At 37.9% G+C, this 21,036-nt stretch overlaps 1 protein-coding gene across 3 annotated transcripts in view; it reads left to right on the top strand.

The window, feature by feature from the left end:
* The first annotated feature begins 3,690 nt into the window (after positions 1 to 3,690).
* TAF1A (TATA-box binding protein associated factor, RNA polymerase I subunit A) overlaps positions 3,691 to 21,036 on the top strand; it is a 29,045-nt gene continuing 11,699 nt past the window's right edge. For 2 of the 3 annotated variants that reach the window (XM_015234850.3, XM_072948699.1), the window contains exons 1-5: positions 3,691 to 3,855; positions 5,024 to 5,156; positions 8,939 to 9,108; positions 13,096 to 13,209; positions 16,064 to 16,262. In XM_015234850.3, coding sequence (XP_015090336.1) covers positions 5,036 to 5,156; positions 8,939 to 9,108; positions 13,096 to 13,209; positions 16,064 to 16,262 — 604 coding nt within the window. In that variant the 5' untranslated portion in view covers positions 3,691 to 3,855; positions 5,024 to 5,035. The remainder of the gene's footprint in view (positions 3,856 to 5,023; positions 5,157 to 8,938; positions 9,109 to 13,095; positions 13,210 to 16,063; positions 16,263 to 21,036) is intronic. The other variant, XM_006198858.4, reaches the window with a different exon arrangement.

The raw sequence follows: 21,036 nt of genomic DNA on the forward strand, positions 1-21,036 counted from the left end.
GGCTTATATAGAAGTTCCTGTTTCCGGTTCTGCCTAATTTACCTTGGCACTGTTTTTCACAGAAGTCAAATATTTGGTGCTTTGAACAAATACAGAACAAATTCCAGGGTGGGGCTTATACAACACAATTTCCACCATGTAGACTGTTTGGCTATATCTATTTACAGTTTTCAGATAGGAATTACTTCCTTACTAGAACAATAGCAGAGGCAGATAATGTAGTCAAAAGCACTAAACTAGGTGTCAGAAGTCTAATTGTGAGACCCTAGGCAAGTTGCTAACTTTTCTGAGTCTCAGATTCCTTGTCTGTAACATTGGGGCTAACGGTAAAACTTCATACTGTTTCTATAAGAGGCAATGGGATAGCATATTAAAATGTTGCCCATTTATGTTGTTTAAATAAACAGCCAAATCCCAGACTCCTACAGACAATAGGGGTGGTTGATGGTACAAGAGTCTCAGCAAACCGATGACTTCATCACAAAGGAGATATTTTTTGATAGTACCTGCCCTGGAAACTGTTCCCTTCTTTTTGTGAGAAAATATTTCATTTATTAATTATTGCATTTAATTATTTTTTATTTTGGTGGGGGGAGGTTTTTATTTATTTTTGTCTGGAAACATCCAATTTTTTGTTTGTAATCAGAAGTTGAGATTTTTATCTCTTTGTTATTATTTATATCTTATAATTGTCTTAAACACATTTACTATTCTTGACAAACATAAGGAAACCAAGAATGACATTTAAATGGGTAATAAAACAATTTGCACAAGAGCCCTTATTCTTTTAGGTTGAATTGTACGGAAAAGTTGCAGTTAAGTAAGGAATCAGAGCATGTTACTTGTTTAGGCAAATGTTTCTCACTAGAGCTCTGTTGGCATTTGGGGGGGAGCATTCCTACCAGTTGCAGGATATACAACAACCCTAGCCCTGGCCATGAAATTTTAGTACCATCCTTAGTCATGATAAAATAAAAACTGCCCCCATGCATTTCCAAACTCTCCTGGGTAGAAATGGTACCAACTTCCCAGATGAGATGTACTGCTTGAGATCGTTTAACAAAGCACCTGTGACTGTAAATATTCCTATTCCATAGTTTCTCTTATCAGCTAAAAGAGAAAAGTTATAACATCAACCTTAAAAAAAATCCCTGTAGATCCAAGTAACTTTGCTTTATAGGGTTTTTTTTTTTTGGTCATTAAAGCTAATACTAACTTACTAAGTGCATCACACTTCTGAATTTGTATTTTCCCTCCTCTTAGAAGGGTCTTATATTGTTCTACTTCCACATTCCCACATTTGTTCTCTCTTTTGCACTATCTTATCTTAAATTTAGATCTGAATGAATTATATGGCTTTTTTTGGTGTTTAGTACTCAAACTGTGCATATATTTTGAAATTACTTGGAATGGATAGAGAGGGATTTTTCCCCCCTTATTCTTAACAAAAGACCATGTTTCTCAATTAAAACTTAGGGGGCTATAGGTTGAGATGCAGTATGTAGAATCATTAGGATAATAATTATAATTAAGTAAATATACATCATCTTCATGATGATTGATCCCATTTACCCATTCTAACCAGGCTTCTCCACAACAGAATAGCAAAATAGATCAGCAATGGACTAGCAAAAAGTCTGCAGCATTAACACCTACCAGTTGTATGTTAAAGTACCCAGGATAAGCAATACAGAGTGAGTGACTATCATAGTGATTGAGACGTATGATGATATCAGTAATTATTTTTTAGTAAATATCTTTTTAGACACAAAAATCATCACTAAAAAGATCACGTATCTTTAAAATTGTATGTATGTATGCATATATGTATCCAAACTAAATCTAAATCTCTGTTGTGAACATAAACATTAATTGGTACATTAAGTGGTACTCTAGAGAAACTGTTGGCCAATGATAGTCCACAGGTCAAATCCAGCCTGTGAAAACCTGGTGAAGTTCATCTTAATGAGATGTAAGAAATGACTTCTCTAGAGAATTTTCAGGTAGATCTGATCTTTCCAGTTTTCTGGAGTGTCTGAAGCTTGTTCTTTATTAGATTGCAGGAACTCTAATAAAGTGTTCATGGGAGCAACTGAAGCGTTGTGGGAACAGTTTGCAGTTCTTAAAAAATGTAATTCATCATATTAAGTTGCTCTTTAGCACAATGCAATCTTTCTGTTCCTTAAGATGTTTTCTCCTAGATTGGAGTCTAGAAGTCTTCTGTATGCTTTGCTTTGTTTTACATTTGCATTTTTGTCATGTTTTCTTTTTTAGAATCTGATTTATGCTCTTGGGTGTGATATAGTATAGTTTTCTTTTTACTCTCTTCTCCCCAACACATTTTCTACCAGAATTACACCATGGGAAGAAGTAGGTAGAGCATATGAGGATATTAATTCTTAACTTTCTCTGTTTTATCTAATGTTGACAAGTGTTGACTGAGAACATTAAGGTAAATCAGAAATTTCTTCCCCATTTTTGTGGGAGCATGAATTTCTAGCCAGATTAAATCCAATCTAGGTTGGTTTGGGTGAAATTATACCTCACAGCAAAGGAAAAAATATAGCCAGACCAAAATCTTTACACTAGAAACGTGTGGCTGTGTTATTCTGTGTGTGCATTCCTCCTGGACTACAATGTCATTTTGGTCAACCTTACCTGCGGAGTTAGTGCACTGACTTGATTGAGGCCAAGGATTTACGACCCAAAGAACAGCAGGAGAATTCTTCTCACAAGCTCATAGCTACTACGTAGTATTTATGAAGACAACATAGTACTAAGTATTTCAGCATTTTAAGGAATCCCTCTACAAACTCTCCCTAGACCCTTTAATCACCTCTACAATACTGTGATTCTGCTCAAATGGTTCACTTTCAGGGCAGGGGCCACTCAAGATTCCTGTGGAAGCCTATGCCATTATTTGTGAAGCCTTAGTTATGAACAAAATACTTGTAATGACTTTAAAGCTGCCTCAGTTTAACTTTCACTACTTAGTCCTAGTTCCATTCTCTGATGCTACGAAAAGTCTGACCCTTCTTTCACACACATCAGCCCTCCAAATTTTGGAGATACTGTGTTCCCACGAGTCTCTGCTTTTCCAGGGTCATCACCCCTAGAGCCCCTCAATTTCCCTTCATTTCACATTTAACCATCTTACTTTCGGCCCTTATTTCGTAAGTTCGTCAACGTTCCTCATGAAAAGTGACCCCAGACAGGTCCACAGAACCACCCCGCTAAGAAGAAAAGTATTCTTGCCGAAATTTGGGCGGGACAGTCAGAGTCCCTTAAATTAAAAGCTAAACCTTTAATAAAAGAGAAAAGACTTCAAGGAAGCAATTAAAAGGCTAAACAAAGATTTATCTTGTCAGAACCGCGAGCCAAGCCTCTGAGGGTTGCGCCCTGCGCCCGCGAGCCAGGCAGTAACGTGAAGGTCATCTTACAGTGAATTACTAGGGCAAAGTGACATTCTGCTTTTTTGACTGTCACCCTAATCCAGCCTTCCTTCCCTTGCACTAGTCTCCCTTTGCAATTAAAATCTCCCACTTTTCGGCTGAGACAGAATACAAGAGAAACCTGGGTCCAATTCGATGAGAAGGCGGCAGTCCACGGCCACTTCCGGGTCACTTCCGGGGTCGAGGCGCCTCCAGCACCCAATCGGGAGTTAGGGGCGGGGCCACGCCTGCGCGCCGCCTGAACGCCCGCGTCTGCGCGCCGGGGGAAAGCCAGAGGGAGATTTTGCGCAAGTTCTCTCCAAGCGTTAGCTCGCGGACTCCGCTTCCGAGAGTTTGGTCACGCTGGTCTGGAGTGCGGAGAGAGTGGAGTTTAGTGTCACTGAAGAGCTCCGGCTTTTGTCAGGTAAGTCCAGCGTTTGTCGTCCATCAGTCATTGCCTGCGTCTCAGTGGAACGGGCAGGGCTGTGCTAGGATTCACCCGTGTTCTTCTCATATTTTCTGCTGATGCTCTGAAACCTCGAGTTCTGAGCGCGAAGCTGGAGAAGCAGCTTTGGTTACCGTGACAACTGCACGGCACCAGTTCAGTCTTGGAGATTTGGGGAAGGAAGGTCGGGGGCTTCTTCTGGAATGACTCCTTTAAATACGTGTGAGTTGGGTTCAGATTCAGGTGTTATTTCAAACCCATGCTCCTAACCACAGAATTTGATTTTGAAAGGTTTACTCGGGCTGTAATGTGGAGAAGCCACATTTGAGGCAGGGTAACGAGTTAGAAAGCGAACGCAGTAATCCAGACACAGTTTGAAAGTGTCCCGAGCTCGGGGAGTGGTGTAGAGTGGCGGAGGAGAGGAAGATGGGAGAATTACTAGCAGGCGGTACCAACAGGACCTAATAATCAATTGGATGTATGAAAGAAGAGAGGGGGGACCCTGAGCATCTTGATGATTAAGTCCAAACTCACCTTGGCACAGGGCTGTTTTTGTAGATTATTTTCCCTCTATCAGTTCTGCATTGCGTCCCCCTCCACCACACACAAACTCTGTTCATTCCAACCGTGTTTGGTGTTCTAGTTCCTAGAATATTTTCCTCACCTTTTCTGTGACATTGGGCCAGAATACATAATTGCACTGAGCCCTTCGGTTTTTTTCAGCATGAAAATGGATGAAAATAATGGTACTTACCTCTGGATTTCTGTAATGATTAAGTTAGATACTGTATAGGCCTGGTGTATGGAAAGGGCCCAATAAATGTTAACTACCATTATTCTTATTATTGTACTTATGCTGTTTTGGTATTATACATCATTTGCTGTTTGTTCCTCTAGATGAGTTTTTTAAATTGAAGCATTAGTATTTTTATATCTTTTTGAAATATATTAGTCATTATAGTTCTCTTTTTTAATGAGTCATTCATTTCAGCTACTGCTGACATAATTAAATTTGTTTTCTTTAAAGGAACTGCTAGGTACAATTAATTTTGTTGATCTTTGATATTCATTGGATAAAAGATGACTTTTTCTTTATAACTCAGAAGCCTGTGGATTAAGATGTACAGAAAGTAACTGATATTCTCAGTTTGGAATAGGTATGAGTGATTTCAGTGAAGAATTGGTAAGGCCCACGACAGAAGATGAACAGGGGGAAACGTGTGTGCTCTCTGGTACAGGAATGTGTTTTCCTTGGCTCCAAAAGCATATAGAAACTGTGGGTAAGTAAAATAACATGCAACCATTTCAGCTTTAATGAAAGGAGATGATAAGATTCAATATGGGTACAAAAATGGATAACCAAGCTGGTTTAAGTTTCAAGATAAGACTATATGAGGGTTTTTTGTTTTAGACTGTTAATAAAAAAGAAATCACAAAACATAGATTCTTTTTTTCTTTTAGAGTTATTTTCCTTTTAATTAATGACAGTCATATTATGGTAGATACACTTTTTTTTCAGTAATCCTAAGTATTTACTATATCACTGATATTGGTTGAATATTGGGGATACACAGTTGAAGAAGTTATGGTCTCTGCCATTGAGGAGTATATACGAGAAGTTTCTGTTGAAGTGCATTGAAATAACTTCTAATAGATCTATAACAGATTTCAAAAAAAGAGTATTTTCTCCTATTTTCATGTAATGTAGAAATAAGCAAGCTTTTCTATGGGATAAATTCCCTGTAAGAATATATAAAAGAAGCAGTTACCTGTATGCTGGCATGTTGGGTGGAATAGGCCTGGGAATACATTGAACCAGCACTTATCTAATTGCCTGTAAATATATCTTTCTTAGCCTGGCCTCCCTTCCCCTTGATTGAGATTCCCTAGCTCCTAGAATTTAGCTCCTGTTTCTTTATCTTTGAATCTAAATGTCGTCTCATTTAATTATCTCAGTAAATTAATCCTTGGTAAATCTTGTGCTAGGCATTTTAAAGATGAGGGAACTGAATTTTGAAGTTAAAACTCAAAATGCTGGTATCAGGAGTCAAACCCAGGTCTATCTGACCTCAAAGCCTACATTGAGGTAGAGATATATATGAAAAGGGATACTGTATGTAAAGTGCCTAGCATAGAGCCTCAAGCATAGTGAATGTTGAAAAAATAATAATTTATTTTCTCTTTCCTCATTTTATTTTTGCTGGATCAGCGTACATAGTTTGAGCCAGGTTTGAATGGATGGCACTTCAGAGGGAATGCTCCTTTACCCTTGTAGGAAACTAGTAATCTAGAGTTCCTGCTGGTTACAGCATAGCTGGGCATGTTTCTGTCACCACTGTTCTATACAGAGCTTGAGTCTGTCCACAGACAAGTAGATTTAAAACCAGAATTGACATGCTTAGAAATGTTTTGTATGTTACGGATAGCCTGTTAAACTCCAAATACTTAATGTCTGCAATGAGAATATAGTTGCAGGTAATATTGACATTATAATTGGTATAAGTGGTAATTAACCATAATAGGAAAACACAGTTGCCTAACAATTATTTATTTTTTATTCTCTTAGATTTATTTTGGCATTTTGAAGGGTGTGCCCCCTAGAGCAGAAAATTTGAAGGCAGGCACCAATCTGGAATAAAGCTGTTATGCTGAATACCTAGAATAATGCTTGGAGCATGGTAGAGCTCAAAAAAGTATTTCATAGGTGGTCAAGTTTCCAGATTCTTTCAAGAGCATTAGAAATTAAGTCGATGATAGCTGGTTCTTTATTGTAACTCATTCTATCAAAATTTATTTTCCTTGACAGTTGTTCTTAAAGTTGATCAGCTACCAGTAAAATTATCTTTTGCTCTCAAAAGAATGAAATGAGAGCTATTCCTGAGGTAATTAGGCTCAGTTGGAAGACAGGAGGGGAATTTTCTAAGGATTTATATATAGTAGTCTAAAGTCAATTTCCAGTCTGTGCTGTGAAAACTAGGAGGGTAGAAGGGAGTTTGGCCTTCAAGTGAATGAATGAGGTTTTAGGGAAGAGGAATTTTGTCAGTTTCCTGGACTAGCTGCCTAGTGCTGCTGATCCTGGGAACAGATCTTATCAAATGCAGCTTCTAATTCAGAGAGGTGGGTGGCGTATAGTATTCTGCATTTCTAGTAAGTTCCTGGTGATACTAAGGATGCTGGCTCTAGGACCGCAGTGAGTTGCAAGCACCAGGATCCCCAGGTGATTTGTATGTACAATTAGAAAAATTTGAGAAGCAGCACTGGTCAATGCAATAGTCGTCCACCCTTTTTTTTTTACCCCTGAAAAATTAGGTATTATCATGCAGACTCTTAAGGTGCCATCTAAAAATGGTATCCTAAGTCTGTTAGTTGCAAAAGGCATAATTTTCAACATATATTGACACTTTTAATTGAAATTATTATGTGACTTTTAAAAATATATTTGGTGGAATCTAAATAGTGTAGTAATGTGATACCTTTCACTAGCCATTTAGTATTTATGGAAAAGCTTTTAATAGATAGGAATTTTACATTGTTCCTTTCTTTTATACGTTTATTCTTGCCATAAACTATGTATCTACATTTGATTATTTTTTAACCATAATATCCTGTAAGGTTAAAACCTTAAGTATTAAAAGTATTAAAATTTCTTCTGGATTGAGACATCTTTATTATTGATAGTTGTACACAGCTGTTCAAAATAACATAAGTATTAAAGTTTTTGTTAAATTTTAAATACTAAAAGTAAATTTTTATTGCTTATTTGTCTTGGTAGATAAGGTTTCCACTTTTTTCCATTTCTTATATTTATGAATGATTATTATGTATTTCTAAAATGAGAAAAGATTTAGCTTCAATTCTATTATATGTTTTGTTTTTTAATGGAGGTACTGGGGATTGAACCTAGGACCTTGTGCATGCTAACCACCACTGAGCTATACCCTCCTCCCTATTGTATTTTGTTTTAATTGGTAGGAATTCTGAGAGACTTTAGTCACATAAGTAAGTAGCTGGCAATGGATGGAGTTTAATTATAGCAATGTATCAGGTCTTTGAATTCCTTCTGAATTGTTTATGAAAAAATTACATAGTGGTCTGTTACAAAAGTTATTAGGTTCTTCTACAGTTTTGATAAGTGATGAATTGGAAATCACCTGACTTTCAAATGGATGTGTTAGATTCGTTCTCTTTCTCAACACTAAGTACCTGTATTTTCACCTTAAAGTAATGTAGAATGATTTTGTCATGAAGTCTTGACATAGGCACCATTTTCTAGCAGATCAATTTTAGGAAAGAGTATGTCGGAAAGAGTGTGTCAGAAAGTTGAAGATCTGCTGGCTGATTGCTGTAAAACTGGCTTTGTGTGGTACCTTTAGTCTCTGTGTGCTCCCCAGGGTGAGGGTACCCAGCTGGAAGACTGCGGGCCTGGGCCTGTAGGGATCTCGTAGTGGTGTGGGAAGGGAAGAAGAGGTGGGAATACGCCACTTGTTACTCATAATGGGGTTTTAACTAAGCCCAAATATTCTTAACATGAGGATTGTCAATACTTTGGAGATATAAATGCTAGTGTCTACAGTTGTTATAGTCTCATTTGCCTTTACTGTCATTGCCTTACTGGAAACTCTGTCCATAAAAAATAAAAGCTCACCTTTGGTGTTCTCAGAACATTGGTAGGTAAAAAAGACCAAGCTTCCCTAGGATGACCCTTGTGATTCTTACCCATTCTAAATACCCGGGACTGTGTTTGGGGGCGTCTTTGAGAGAGTCTTCCCAGATTGTTTAGTGCAAGGATGAAAAGACAGTTGAATCAGATTTGAAGGATCTGATGACCTTGGTAGCCCTAGAACATCCAATTAGACATCTCCTAATTAAACATTTGTTTCATTTGCTAAAACTAGTTAAAATGGCATGGAAGAGTTTGTTTCAAGTGTTGCCAGCTTTGATATTGGGCTGAGCTGGATTACTCCTAATCTGCTTGTGAAAACTATGCTTATCAGAAGTAAGCTTCTGGAATTGTTGAACTGGGGTCTCTGCGAGTCAAGACTCTTCTCTTTAACCTTTATAGCAACTGGAGGAAAGAGGGAGAAGGATTTTGCTCAGACAACAAGTGCTTGTTTAAGTTTTATCCAAGAAGCTCTGCTGAAGCACCAGTGGCAGCAAGCTGCGGAATACATGCACAGTTACTTGCAGATCTTGGAAGATTCAGATAGCAACAAAAGGCAGGGCGCGCCCGAGGTAAGTAAAGTGTGAGTCTGCTGGAAGAAGTGACAGAATCCTGAGAGATTCTGCCTCTTGAGCTCCACCCAGGATAGCTTTTGCTGTTCTCAAATTGATTTTACCGAAAGCTGCTAAAAGTAGTTTGGGGTGGAGAGTTGGTATCAGGACACTTTTTGCATATTTCTTTTTTCTCTTATCATTTTAAAAGTGACTAAAAATAGTTTGGAGGGGAGGAGGGTATAGCTCAGTGGTAGACTGCCTGCTTAACATGCAGAAGGTCCTGGGTTCAATCCCCAGTACCTCCGTCAAATAAATAAACCTAATTACCTCCTCTCTCCAAAAAAAATAGTTTGAATTCTCAGATTTCCCAATATTTAATCATTCATTTAAATAATTCTTTCCCCTTGTCATAATTTTCCCCCCACTGTAGAGTATTTCCCGTCTTCATACAAACATGTTGTTATTTCTTCCACTTTACACCATCTTTTTATTTTATTATTATTATTATTTTTATTTTTAGTGGAGGTACTGAGAATTGAACCCAGGACCTCATGCATGCTAAGCATGTGCTCTACTACTGAGCTGTTACCCTCCCTCCCTTAATGACATCTCTTGACCCCCTACTTCTTCCACAGACTGTTCCTCATTTTTCCACTCTCCCTTTCAGGAAAACTCCTAGAAAGGGTTGTATTCACCTGTTTGTTCCAAGCCCTCGCCAGTTAGGCTCCCCCCCACCCCCAACCACCACCATTTCTACTAAACTGCTTTGTCAAGGTCAGCAGTGATGTCTGCTGAATCCAGTGGCTGATGGTCAGTGCTCGGCTAACTTAGTCTGTCAGCAGTATTAAACGTGGTAGGTCACTCCCTCCTGTGTGATCACTGAACTCTCTGTTTTTCCTCCTCCCTCACTGGCTATTTCTCGGCCATCTTTGATGGTTCCTCTTCTCCTTGGCCCTTTGACGTGGGAAGACCTGAGAACTCCAGTCCTTAGTTGTTGTCTTTATCTGAACTCACTCTTGACGATCTCATTCAGTTTCACAGCCTTAAATTCAGTCTCTATGCCGATGATCCCCATCTGTCTCTGTGGCCCTGACATCTCTCTTCAAGTCCTCATTCCTACGTCCAACTCTGCTCAGCGTCACCTCTTGGTATTGCATATCAACTAGTATGAAATGTGACGTCATACTGACATACCTAAAATGGGTCTTCTGATATTCCCTGTCCAGCCCAATTTCCCTCATCTCAGGTGATGCTACTTTATGTACTTAATCGTGAGAGCCAAACTCTGGAGTCATTTTTCTTTTCTATCCCATATCCAAGCCATCAGAAAATCCTGCTGGCTCTACTTTGAAAGTATGCTTCCTGCAGTCTGAGTATATCTCACCACCTCCATTGCTGTGCTTTGATTCAAGCCACTGTCATCTCACTTAGAAGACTGCTTGCCCTCCTCTGCCCCTAAGTCTATTTTGAGTATAATGACCAGACTGATACCTTTAAAAAAAATAATTTTATTGAGATACAGTTGACACACCATACAACTCACTCATTTACATTGTACAATTCAGTGTTTTTTCATATATTCACAGGGATGTGCCACCATTACCACAATCTGAATTTAGAACATTTTTGTTCCCACCCAAAAAAAGAAACCCTGTACCCACTTGTAGTGACTCCTTTTCATCCCCTAGACTCTGGCAATCACCAATTTCTATTCCAGACATTTCATTAAAGTGAAATGTAATATATGGCCTTTTGTGAATGAATTCTTTCACTGAACATATGTTTTCAAGGTTTATCCATTTTGTAGCATGTTCGTACTTCATTCTTTTTTATTGCAAACTAATATTCCAGCGTATGGCTATCTCTCATTTTATGTATCCATTCATCAGCTTTTACACATGGTGTTGTTTCTACTTTTTGGTTACTATGAATAATGCTGCTGTGAACATTCATGTATAAGTTTTTGTATGGGTGTTTGTAATTTCTTTTGGGTATATACCTAGGAGTGGAATTGCTGAGGCATATGGTAAATATATTTAATTTCTTAAGGAACTACTAGACTGCTTTCCAAAATGACCACACCGTTTTGCATTCCCACCAGCGATGTGTGAGGGTTCCAGTTTCCCTACATCCTTGCCAACATTGTTGTTGTCTGTCTTTTTGATCATAGCCATCCTAGTGGTTGTGAAGTGGTGTCTCAGTTGTGGTTTTGATTTGCATTTTCCTAATGATTAATGATGCAGCACAGTCCATTTAAAACATAAGTCACATCATGTCAATCCTCTGCTGAAAACACTGCAGTGGCTTCCCGTTTCATTCAGAGTAAGAGCCAAGTCCTTGTCTTTCCCTACAAGTTCTCCATGCTCTGCTCACTCCCTTTCCCCCTTTGACCTCATCTGCTGTTACTCTCCAAGTTACTTTTTCTTCTCCAGCTTTATTGGTCTCCATGCTCTTTCTTAAACAGCCAGCCTTACTCCTTCCTGATTGCCTTTGCTATTTTACTTGAAAAGGTCTTTCTTCAGCTATCACTATGGCCACCCTCCTTCAAGTCACACTTTCATGACTGTTCAGAATCCCAACTGTGCACCAGCCCCCTTCACCTTCCACGTGGCAATCCTGATTCCCTTATCCTGCTTCATCCCCCCCATAATATTTGCCAATTTAATTATTCTTTTTCTTGGTTTATTGTCTGTCTCTTTACAACAGAACATGAATTCCACAAGGGCAGGGATCTGGAGCAGTGCCTGGCATATATTGTTAAATTTGTTCTGTAAAAGACAGTTTATCCACACAGAACTTCACATGACTGTCTCAAGTAGCTTTGACTAATGGAGTAACCACTGTATCAGTTAGGCATCTTAATAGAGCCCAACAATATGAAAGAAAACAATTAACCATTGATTAAATAGTTTACGGACTTAAAGTTATGTAGATCTGTAAAACACTGGACAAGTTGCAGTCTCTTTTTGTCCAGAGTTTGTTTTTTTAAAATGAAAGAAGTAGATCAGTGGTTTCTAGACACTTAATTTGGGCTCTGTTTGTATCACATAGGGGTTTTGTTGAAAATACAGATTCTTGTGCTCCACTCCAGATCTACTGAATCAATCAAAGTTGACATCCCTAGAATATTTATTTTTAACTGGTGTCCAAGGTAATTCTTACATACAACTATATTTAAGAACTAGTGTGATAGGATAGTCTGCACATTTTTTTTAAGCTTCCAAATAGTGCAGTTTGGCGTTCTATATGTGAAATCTTGTTCTCATTTCTGACTTGGAAAGATGAATATTATGATGATAGCAAACAACTAATGTGTACTTTATTGATTTTCAGAGAAAGAACTAATTTAAAATTCACTTAAATTTACTTGAAAGTCAATATTATTGAAGTACTTTAAATTGGAGTAAGAGAAATAAGAGATTCATTCCCATGAAAAAGAAGATCTCCAAATTCTGTCACCAAAGTTTTGGTGCTCTGGGAAGAAAATAGTTTTATTGAGCTTTGTTGATAGCTGACGAGAATTCTTAAATTGGAGTTCTGAATATAGACCAGCTACAGTCTGTAGTCATAGAGCTTGATGGCATCTTGGGAAACATTGAGTCTGGAGCTCTCATTTGGTAGATAACAAAGATGAGGCCGAGAGTGGTGAAAAAGCCAATAATAATAGAATCTGAGTTTTCTGACTTGAATATTCTTCATCCTATGGCAGCTAAAATTCTGTTCGTTAATATGTATCTTAACTGCCTACCTTCTTTAGAATACTAGGTTAAAAATGACACTATTATAGTTACCTGGTATTTTAACTTAATCAAAGAAAGATCTTTTTTATCACATAAAACACATTAGTTTCACTGGGTGAAGTACAGTACATTGTTGGCAGTTGTGGTATCTAGGAGAAGGAATTATAAGTTGTTTTTAATGTTGTAATCAGAAAAAAATTAACTTTCTTAGACAGTGGCTAAGGTGAAGATTTTACATTTTTGTTAGTAATTTCTGTTTTGACAGATTATTTGGAGGCTTGGAAGTGAAATTCTGTATTATCACCCCAAAAGCAGCCTGGAGACTTTCAATACCTTTGCAGACCGGATGAAAAATATTGGTGTCATGAATTACTTGAAGGTGAGATCGTAGGCTTTGTGAACTTACATTTGCAGTGCTCACTTTTTAAAATTACGTGTCTCAGTGATAAGGTAGGTAAACAAGGGGGAAGGAGGTAAGACACCTGGATGAATGAGAGAAGCTGAAAGAAAGAAAAGCCTGAAATATTTATTTACCCTCTGGTTCTCATTTTGTTTTATTTTTACTTTTCCTATTTTCCAAATATTTGAAAATTATTGTAAGATATATATAACATAGAATGTGGCATTATAACCATTTGTAAGTGTGTAATTCAATGATATTAATTACAATCACGGTGTTGTGCAACTATCACCAGTATTTCCAAAACTTTTCCATCACCCCAAACAGAAACTCTGGACCCATTAAGCAATAACTCCCCAGTTCCTCCTCCTCCCAGCCACTGGGCACCTCTGGTCTGTTTTCTGTCTCTACAAGTTTGCCCATTCTAGATATTTCATAAAAGTGAAATCATAGTATCTGTCCCTTTTATGTTTTGGGTATTTCACTTAGCATAATGTTTTCAGGATGTATCCATGTTGTGGCATGTGTCAGACTTCTTCTCTTCATGGCTGAATAATATTCTCTTGTGCGTATCTATCACATTTTGTTTATCCTTTCATCCCTTGTTTGATTGTTTCCACCTTTTGGCTATTGTGAATAAAAATGCAATGAACATAGGTGTACAACTGTCTGTCTGAGTCCCTGCTTTCATTTCTTTTGAATATATACCTAGGAATAGAATTGCTGGGTCATGTTCTATGTCACATGCATATGTGTGTGTATGTGTGTATATATATATGCATATTGTGTATATGTATATAATATGTATAAGCATACAATTCTTTTTTTTTTGGTGGGGTGAGGTAATTAGCTTTATTTATTTATTTGTTTATTTTTTAGAGGAGGTACTGGGGGTCGAACCCAGGACGTTGTGCATGCTAAGCATGTGCTCTACCCCTGAGCTATACCCTCTACCCCTTCATATAATTCTTTTTTATTGAAGTTTAGTTGATTTACAGTGTTGTGTTAGTTTCTAGCGTACAGCATAGGGATTCAGTTACCCATGAATATTCTTTTTCGTATTTTTTCCATTATAGGTAATTACAAGCTATTGGCTGTAGTTCCCTGTGGGGACAGGAGGACGTTGCTGTTAAACACAGATAATTCCATGTGTAACTTTTTAGGACTCTCCGAACTGTTTTCCACAGTGGCTCTACTGTTTTACATTGCCACTGCTTTCTAATTATGAAAAAGGATTTTTCCTAGTTTAGGATTCTTTTCAGATTTTATTAATTAATTTAGGAGAAATCTTTTGTTTCTTCTCATGTGCCTGATTCTCCCTCATGCTCCCATTTCCTGGTAGACCACGTACATGGTAAGTAGAAACGAAGTGGAAGCAGCATATGGTCCCCCCAAGGAAGAACTTTCTAAGTGAACAATCGGGAAAAGGAGTGGCCTGCCTTGGTGTTGTGGGCTCCCCCTTCTGTCCGTTCAGGGAGAAACTGGATAGCCATTTGATTGGGGAGGGGAGGTAGAGTTTTTACTAAATTATTGGTTAGATCCTTTTAGGCTCATACAATCTACTTAGTTGAAGTAAAGAAACTTGAGAGACACCTTATTTCGTACTCCAGAGTCTGAGGGTAGTGATTAGGATGGGCAATAAAACATTTTTTTGTTAATAATTTTAAAAACACTGACTGCTGGTCTCCAGACTACGTGCTGGACATGAAGCTTGTGGTAGAGGAGGACAGATGTGTTAATGGAGTAAGTGGAGATGGTGCCGTGGAAGAAATGGGATGTGCAGCGAGAAGACCAAGTAGAAAATGGTCAGCTCTCTGGAACTGATAAGGGCTGGGATTGAATGAGCAGAGGAGTCAGGAAAGGAAAGGAAACGATGCTTGAGATGAGTCTGAAATGGTGGTGGGTATTCACTCTGCGTACTGGGGGAGAGTGTAGTCTGGCGTGGCAGGGGATAATAAAGAACTTGATAGCTCTGTGCCTCATGCTTTAGGTACTCTAAGAATCGCTTGGGTGGAAGCCAGGGGAAGGAAGCTGAGCTGTGTGTGCCATGTGTAAGGAGCTTAGATTTTTATTCTGTAGGCAGTGCAACTGTTGAAGGATTTACACAAATGACTAACAAGATCTCTTTGGCAATCATATGGAAGATGGATTGTAGGGGGCAGGATTGGAGATAACAGTTAAGAAATGATTGCAATAGTTTAAGGTGAAAGCTTGAACTCCGACTCCCCTCACGTGATTAACTGCACTTGCCGTTAGTATCCTTAATGCCCCGCCCCATAATGCTCATTCTTTGTGTAATCTTACTGCTTCTCCTGTACCAGGGATACACTTTCCATGTGAACCAATGTCATTCTTCAGCACCCCTTACTAAGATGTCTTCTCTGAGTTTATATAACATGTATAAAATAATTTATTGGTTGCCTACTGTAGGCCAAATGAGCCATTAGGTGATATGCAATATCTCATTAATCCTTGTAATGCCCTTTAAAGGGGCTAATAATAATTGTTCTGTATAAAAGATGAGACTCACAAAGGGTGAGAGCAACTTACTCAGGTTTATCTAGCTTTAAAGGTAGCGTTTGAGCCCGGACTCTCTGTCGTCAAAGACCTGATCTTTTCATACCACTTTCTGTTTCAAGTTTATACAATTTAGCTCTTGTTTACATAATGATAATTTTTTCAAGTGTCTTTTTGCTAGATGGAAATTTTGTGTTCCGTCATTTGTGTTTTCCCAAGGTCTTGGCCCTGCATATGTCATACATTTCCTGAGCTTTTTGACTGATGTTTCTCTTGTGACCTGTGTGACGGTGGGCTTTTCTCATCATTGTGGCAGATCTCCTTACAGCATGCATTATACCTTCTGCACCATGGGTTGCTTGAGGATGCGAACAGAAATCTCAGCCAGGCGGAGACGTGGAGATACGGTGAAAAGTCGTCTTCCAAGGAAGTGTTAATCAACCTTATTCAGGCTTATAAAGGGCTTTTGCAGTATTATACTTGGTCTAAAAAGAAGATGGAATTGTCTCAGCTCGGTGAGTGAATACGAGTGAATTTTCTTATGGTGGTTAAGACTGAGTCAGAGGGACAAAAGGAATCTTAAGGAGTAATCTGATGCCCCTACCTCCATGCCTGGCTTTATCCAGACATTTCTGTTGCTGTAAAACTCTTGATCATCTTGTAGATTTCTGATATTTAAAAAAACTTTTCAGACATAAATTAGGTGGTTCACAGATTAAGTTCATGACCATTTTAGATTCATTGCTTTTTTTAAACATGATTTCCAGGAAAGGTTACATATTTTCTTCAGCAGGCATTATTACATATAATAAGCACTTCTTCCTGTGTGTTTAGAGTGGAGTTTAGTTTGTTTCATAACTTTGCCTCTTAGAAAAATATGTTTAAAGAATAGAGCAAGATTAAGTTGTTTCATTTCTGTACAAAGGTCATAACAGACAATTTTCTTGATTTACTGACCCCCCTCAAAATTGACCATGTGTTCTTACTCCTCAAACTGACTTCCCCTTCTCTTACATTCCGTGGTGATGTCATCCTCACCTGTCCCTAAATGTGTGTTCCTTGGAGCTGTATGATTCTCTGCACTTTTCTTTCCCTCGTGTAGTTTTACAACTTCTCTAGGATCAAGTCCTTTCTATTTTCACGTCCTCTACCCAAATGTCAATCTGACATTTATCACGTCATTTTTGTTAGGCAGTGTTTCCTTATTATTTCTTATGTGATAGTAGTATTTCCTTGGTCACTGGGCACATGGGTTCACTAATCTCAAAATTCCCTTCTTGCTTCCTGTCTGTGATCTCCCCCTAAACACTTCTGAAATGCTGTCTTCATCACGATGCTCTTGTAAGACCTTTGTGCGCCCTCTTCCTCTAAAACGCCACCTGCCCTTCAAGACTCAGACCCCTCATTCTTTTACCTCCAACCTAACGTACCAGCTGCGTATTCAGCCTGCGTCATTTGGCTCTTCACCTCTTGCTTTGTAATTTTTCTGAGTGTTCTCACATGTATTTTATGTTGTATCTTCTCGCCTAGACGCATTGGTCTTTTGAGGTCACACATCTGTCCTCTATTTCTTCTGTTATCTTTGCCATAATGCTTGCTGTAATGTTTCTTTTTTAAAAGGCTTGCTGATACTGATTTAGGTAAGTTTTAACATCAATATTTACTTTTCTTCTTACATGTTGTTAAGTAGAACTCAAGCCGATATTTGAGATGAAAGCAGTTGGAACATGGCCTTTACACCATCACTCCCGTGGAGATGACTCAGTCACTTCTGCAGCTGACACTGTTCTGTAGCAGAGAGAGTGAAGGCGGGACAATATATGGAGCTCTTTAGATGATCTTTAACCTCATGTGTCTATTTAATGAGAAAAATAGCTCGGACGGGTTCTGTACAGCCAGACTCCTAAGAACATGACACATGAATGTACTCTCAGAGTTGTCTTGGGGTTTTTTCCTTGCTGCCTGGCCTGTGCTGGTTGGGCTTGATGCACTTGGTGACTGGAAACTCCCTTCCATGTAAATTCAAACCCAACTTAATATTTACTTAGGGATCTGCCTTTTCTTCCTTTAAAATTAATTTTCGATATTTCGTACCTACTTTCCCGTTACCACTTCATTTCCAAGTTCATATTGATCCTTATTCAGTTGATCCACTAGGAAGAGAATACCAAGCCCTATTTTTTGGGGGGGAGGGGGTGTGGTGAAAAAGCAGCATTGGTACCAAAAAGTGTTTTGTGCTTCTGTTAGCTGTTGCTTTTGAAAGACTGTAACTTTCCTTTTAAACCTTTAAGATTGTGAAATATAACATATACCGAAAAAGTCTTATAAAACAAATGTGTGATGGATTGAATATGTGAAACAAACATCCATATAACTGCCACCCAGACTGAGGAGCACAACATTGCTGTCCCCCTAAACATTCCCCTGTGTTCCTTTCTGATCACACTTCCTCTCATTCTGTCTCAAGAAAACCATTGTCCAACTTCAGTGGTAATTACCCCCTTGCTTTTAAAGGACTTTTACCACTCAAGTATGCATCTGTAAACAATGTAATTTATAACTGAGTGTCAAATTGTATTTATACAGTATATATTCTTTGGGGCCTTGCATGTTTTGTTCAGCATCTAATGTGCGTCTGTACAGTTGAATTAGCTCTCGTTCACTTTTATTGCTGTAAGACTTATATGATATTCATGCAAGTTATTCCTTTTATATATTAATGGCCATTCAAGTTGTTCATAGTTTGGGGCTACTATAAATAACACTGCTTTGAAATTCCTGGGCATGTGTAGCGCTACACATATGCATGTATTTCTAGGACTGGAATTATCATAGAGTATGTGTATCTGCAATTTAGCATATAGTAGGCTGACCTCTTTCCAAAGTGGTTACCAATTTATATCCCACTAGTTGTCTGATTAGGGCTTTCTTTTGTCTGTCTTCTCCTCATTGTTTGTTATTGTCAGATTTTTCATGTCACACCAATTTATTGGGTGTGGTAATCTTTCATATTTTTTTATGAGAACTTTATTGAGAATTGAGATATGAGTCTTAATACAATTCACCCACTTAAAGTGTGCAATTCAGTGCTTTGTAGTATATTCACAGAGTTGTGCATCCATTACCATAATCAATTTTAGAACATTTTCATCACCCCGAAAAGAAAGTCACTCGTGATTCTCCCCAGTCGCTCCAGTCCTAGGCAGCCACTAATCTACTTTCTGTCTTGAGAGAGCTGTCTATTCTGTAGGATAGTCCATACAAATGGAGTCCTGAAATATGTGGTCTTTTGTTACTGACTTCTTTCACTTAGCCTAGTGTTTTAAAGGTTCACTTAGGTTGTAGCATGTAGTGACACTTCATTCCTTTTTGTTGCTGAATTACGTTCCACTGTGTGGATATACCATATTTATGTATTCATTCATCAGTTGATAGACATTTGGGTGGTTTCCACTTTTTGGCTATTTTGAATAATGTTTCTGTGAACTTCTGAAGGACCACCAGACTGGTTTTCAAAGCAGCTGTGCCATTTTCCATTCCCACCAGTAGTGTATGAGGCTACTAATTTCTCCATATCCTTGCCAGCACTTGCTGTTATCTATCTTTGATAATAGTATCCTAGTGAGTGTGAAGTAGTATTTTACTGTGGTTTTGCTTTGCATTGTTGAGCATCTTTTCATGTGTTTAATGTACCATTTGTATATTTTCTTTGGAAAACTTTGCATTCAGATCCTTTTCTCCTATTTTAATTGAATTAGTTTTTTTTATTATTGAGTTATTAGAGTTCTTTGTATATTCTAGGTGTGAGACCCTTATTAAATAGATAGGGGATTTGCAAATATTTTCTTCTATTCTGCGGGTTACCTTTTTCACTTTCTTAATGGTGTTTTTTGTGTCTCAAAAGTTTTTAATTTTGATGAAATTCAATTTATTTGTTTTTTCTTTTGTTGCTTATGCTTTTGGCAAAGGCAAGAAATCATTGCCTACTGCAAGATCACAAAGATTTAGACTTATGTTTTCTTCTAAGGGTTATAAAGCTTTACTCTTGCATTTTGGTTTTTTGATTCATTTTGAGTTAATTTTTGTATATCATGTGAGATAGGTAGGAGTTGAACTCAACTTTGTTATTTTGTGGCTGTTCAGTTGTTCCAGCATGTTTCTTGAAAAGGCTATTATTTTCCTACTGAATTGTCTTGGTACCCTTATCAAAAATCACTTGCTCATATATGAAGTTTTATTTATAGGCAGTAAATTCTCTCCCATTGATCTATGTCTGTCTACAATTATGGCCATATCATGCAGTCTTGGTTACTGTAGTCTTGCAGTAACTTTTGAAGTCATAGTGTGACTCCTCCAAATTTGTTCTTTTTAGAGACTGTTCTAGATATTCTTGGTCCCTTGCATTTCCATATGGATTATAGGATCAGCTGGTCAATTTATGCAAAAAAGCGAGCTGAGATTTTGGTAGGAAGTTCATTAAAGCTATAGATTAATAAGTCTCTCAACCCAGGAACATGAGATGTCTTTCCTTTTATTTAGGTCGGCTTTAATCTCTTTGAACAATATTGCTTTTCAGAGTATAATTTTATGTCTCTTTCGTTAAATTTGTACCCAAGTAGTTTATTGTTTTTGATGCTATTGTAAATGGCATTATTTTCCTAATTTCATTTTCGGATTGTTGATTGGAAATATAGGCATAAAATCTACTATTGTGTGTTGATTTTATATTATGCAACTGTCAATTCATTTGTTAGTTCTAATAAGTTTTTGGTGGATTCTTAGGGTTTTTTATGTACAAGATCATATAGAGATCTGTAAATAGAGATAGTTTTACTTATTCTTTTCCAGCCTGGACATTGTTTGAATTATTTTCTTGCCAGTTGCCTGGCTAGAACCTCCGTGACAGTGTTGAATAGAAGTGGCCAGAGAGGGCCTCTCTCTTGGATTCAGTCTTTCGCCATCAATTCTAATGTTAGTTGTGGGCTTTTCATAAGATTCCCAGGCTGAAGAAGTTCCTTCCATTCCTAGATGTTGAGTGTTTTATCATAAAGGGTTGAATTTTGTGAGATGCTTTTTCTGCAGCAGTTGAGGTCGTTAGGAGGTTTTTGTCATTAATATTATTCTATTGATTTGGAGTATTAATTGATTTCAGGTGTTAAACAACCTTGCATTCCTGGAATAAACCCCACTTTGGCATGGCGTAAAATCCTTTTTATATGGTGCTGGATTCAATTTCAGAGTATTTTGTTGAGGATTTCTGCATCTATATTTATAAGGGATATTGGTCCA

This window comes from Vicugna pacos, chromosome 23, assembly GCF_048564905.1.
Source record: "Vicugna pacos chromosome 23, VicPac4, whole genome shotgun sequence".
Lineage (NCBI taxonomy): Eukaryota > Metazoa > Chordata > Mammalia > Artiodactyla > Camelidae > Vicugna > Vicugna pacos.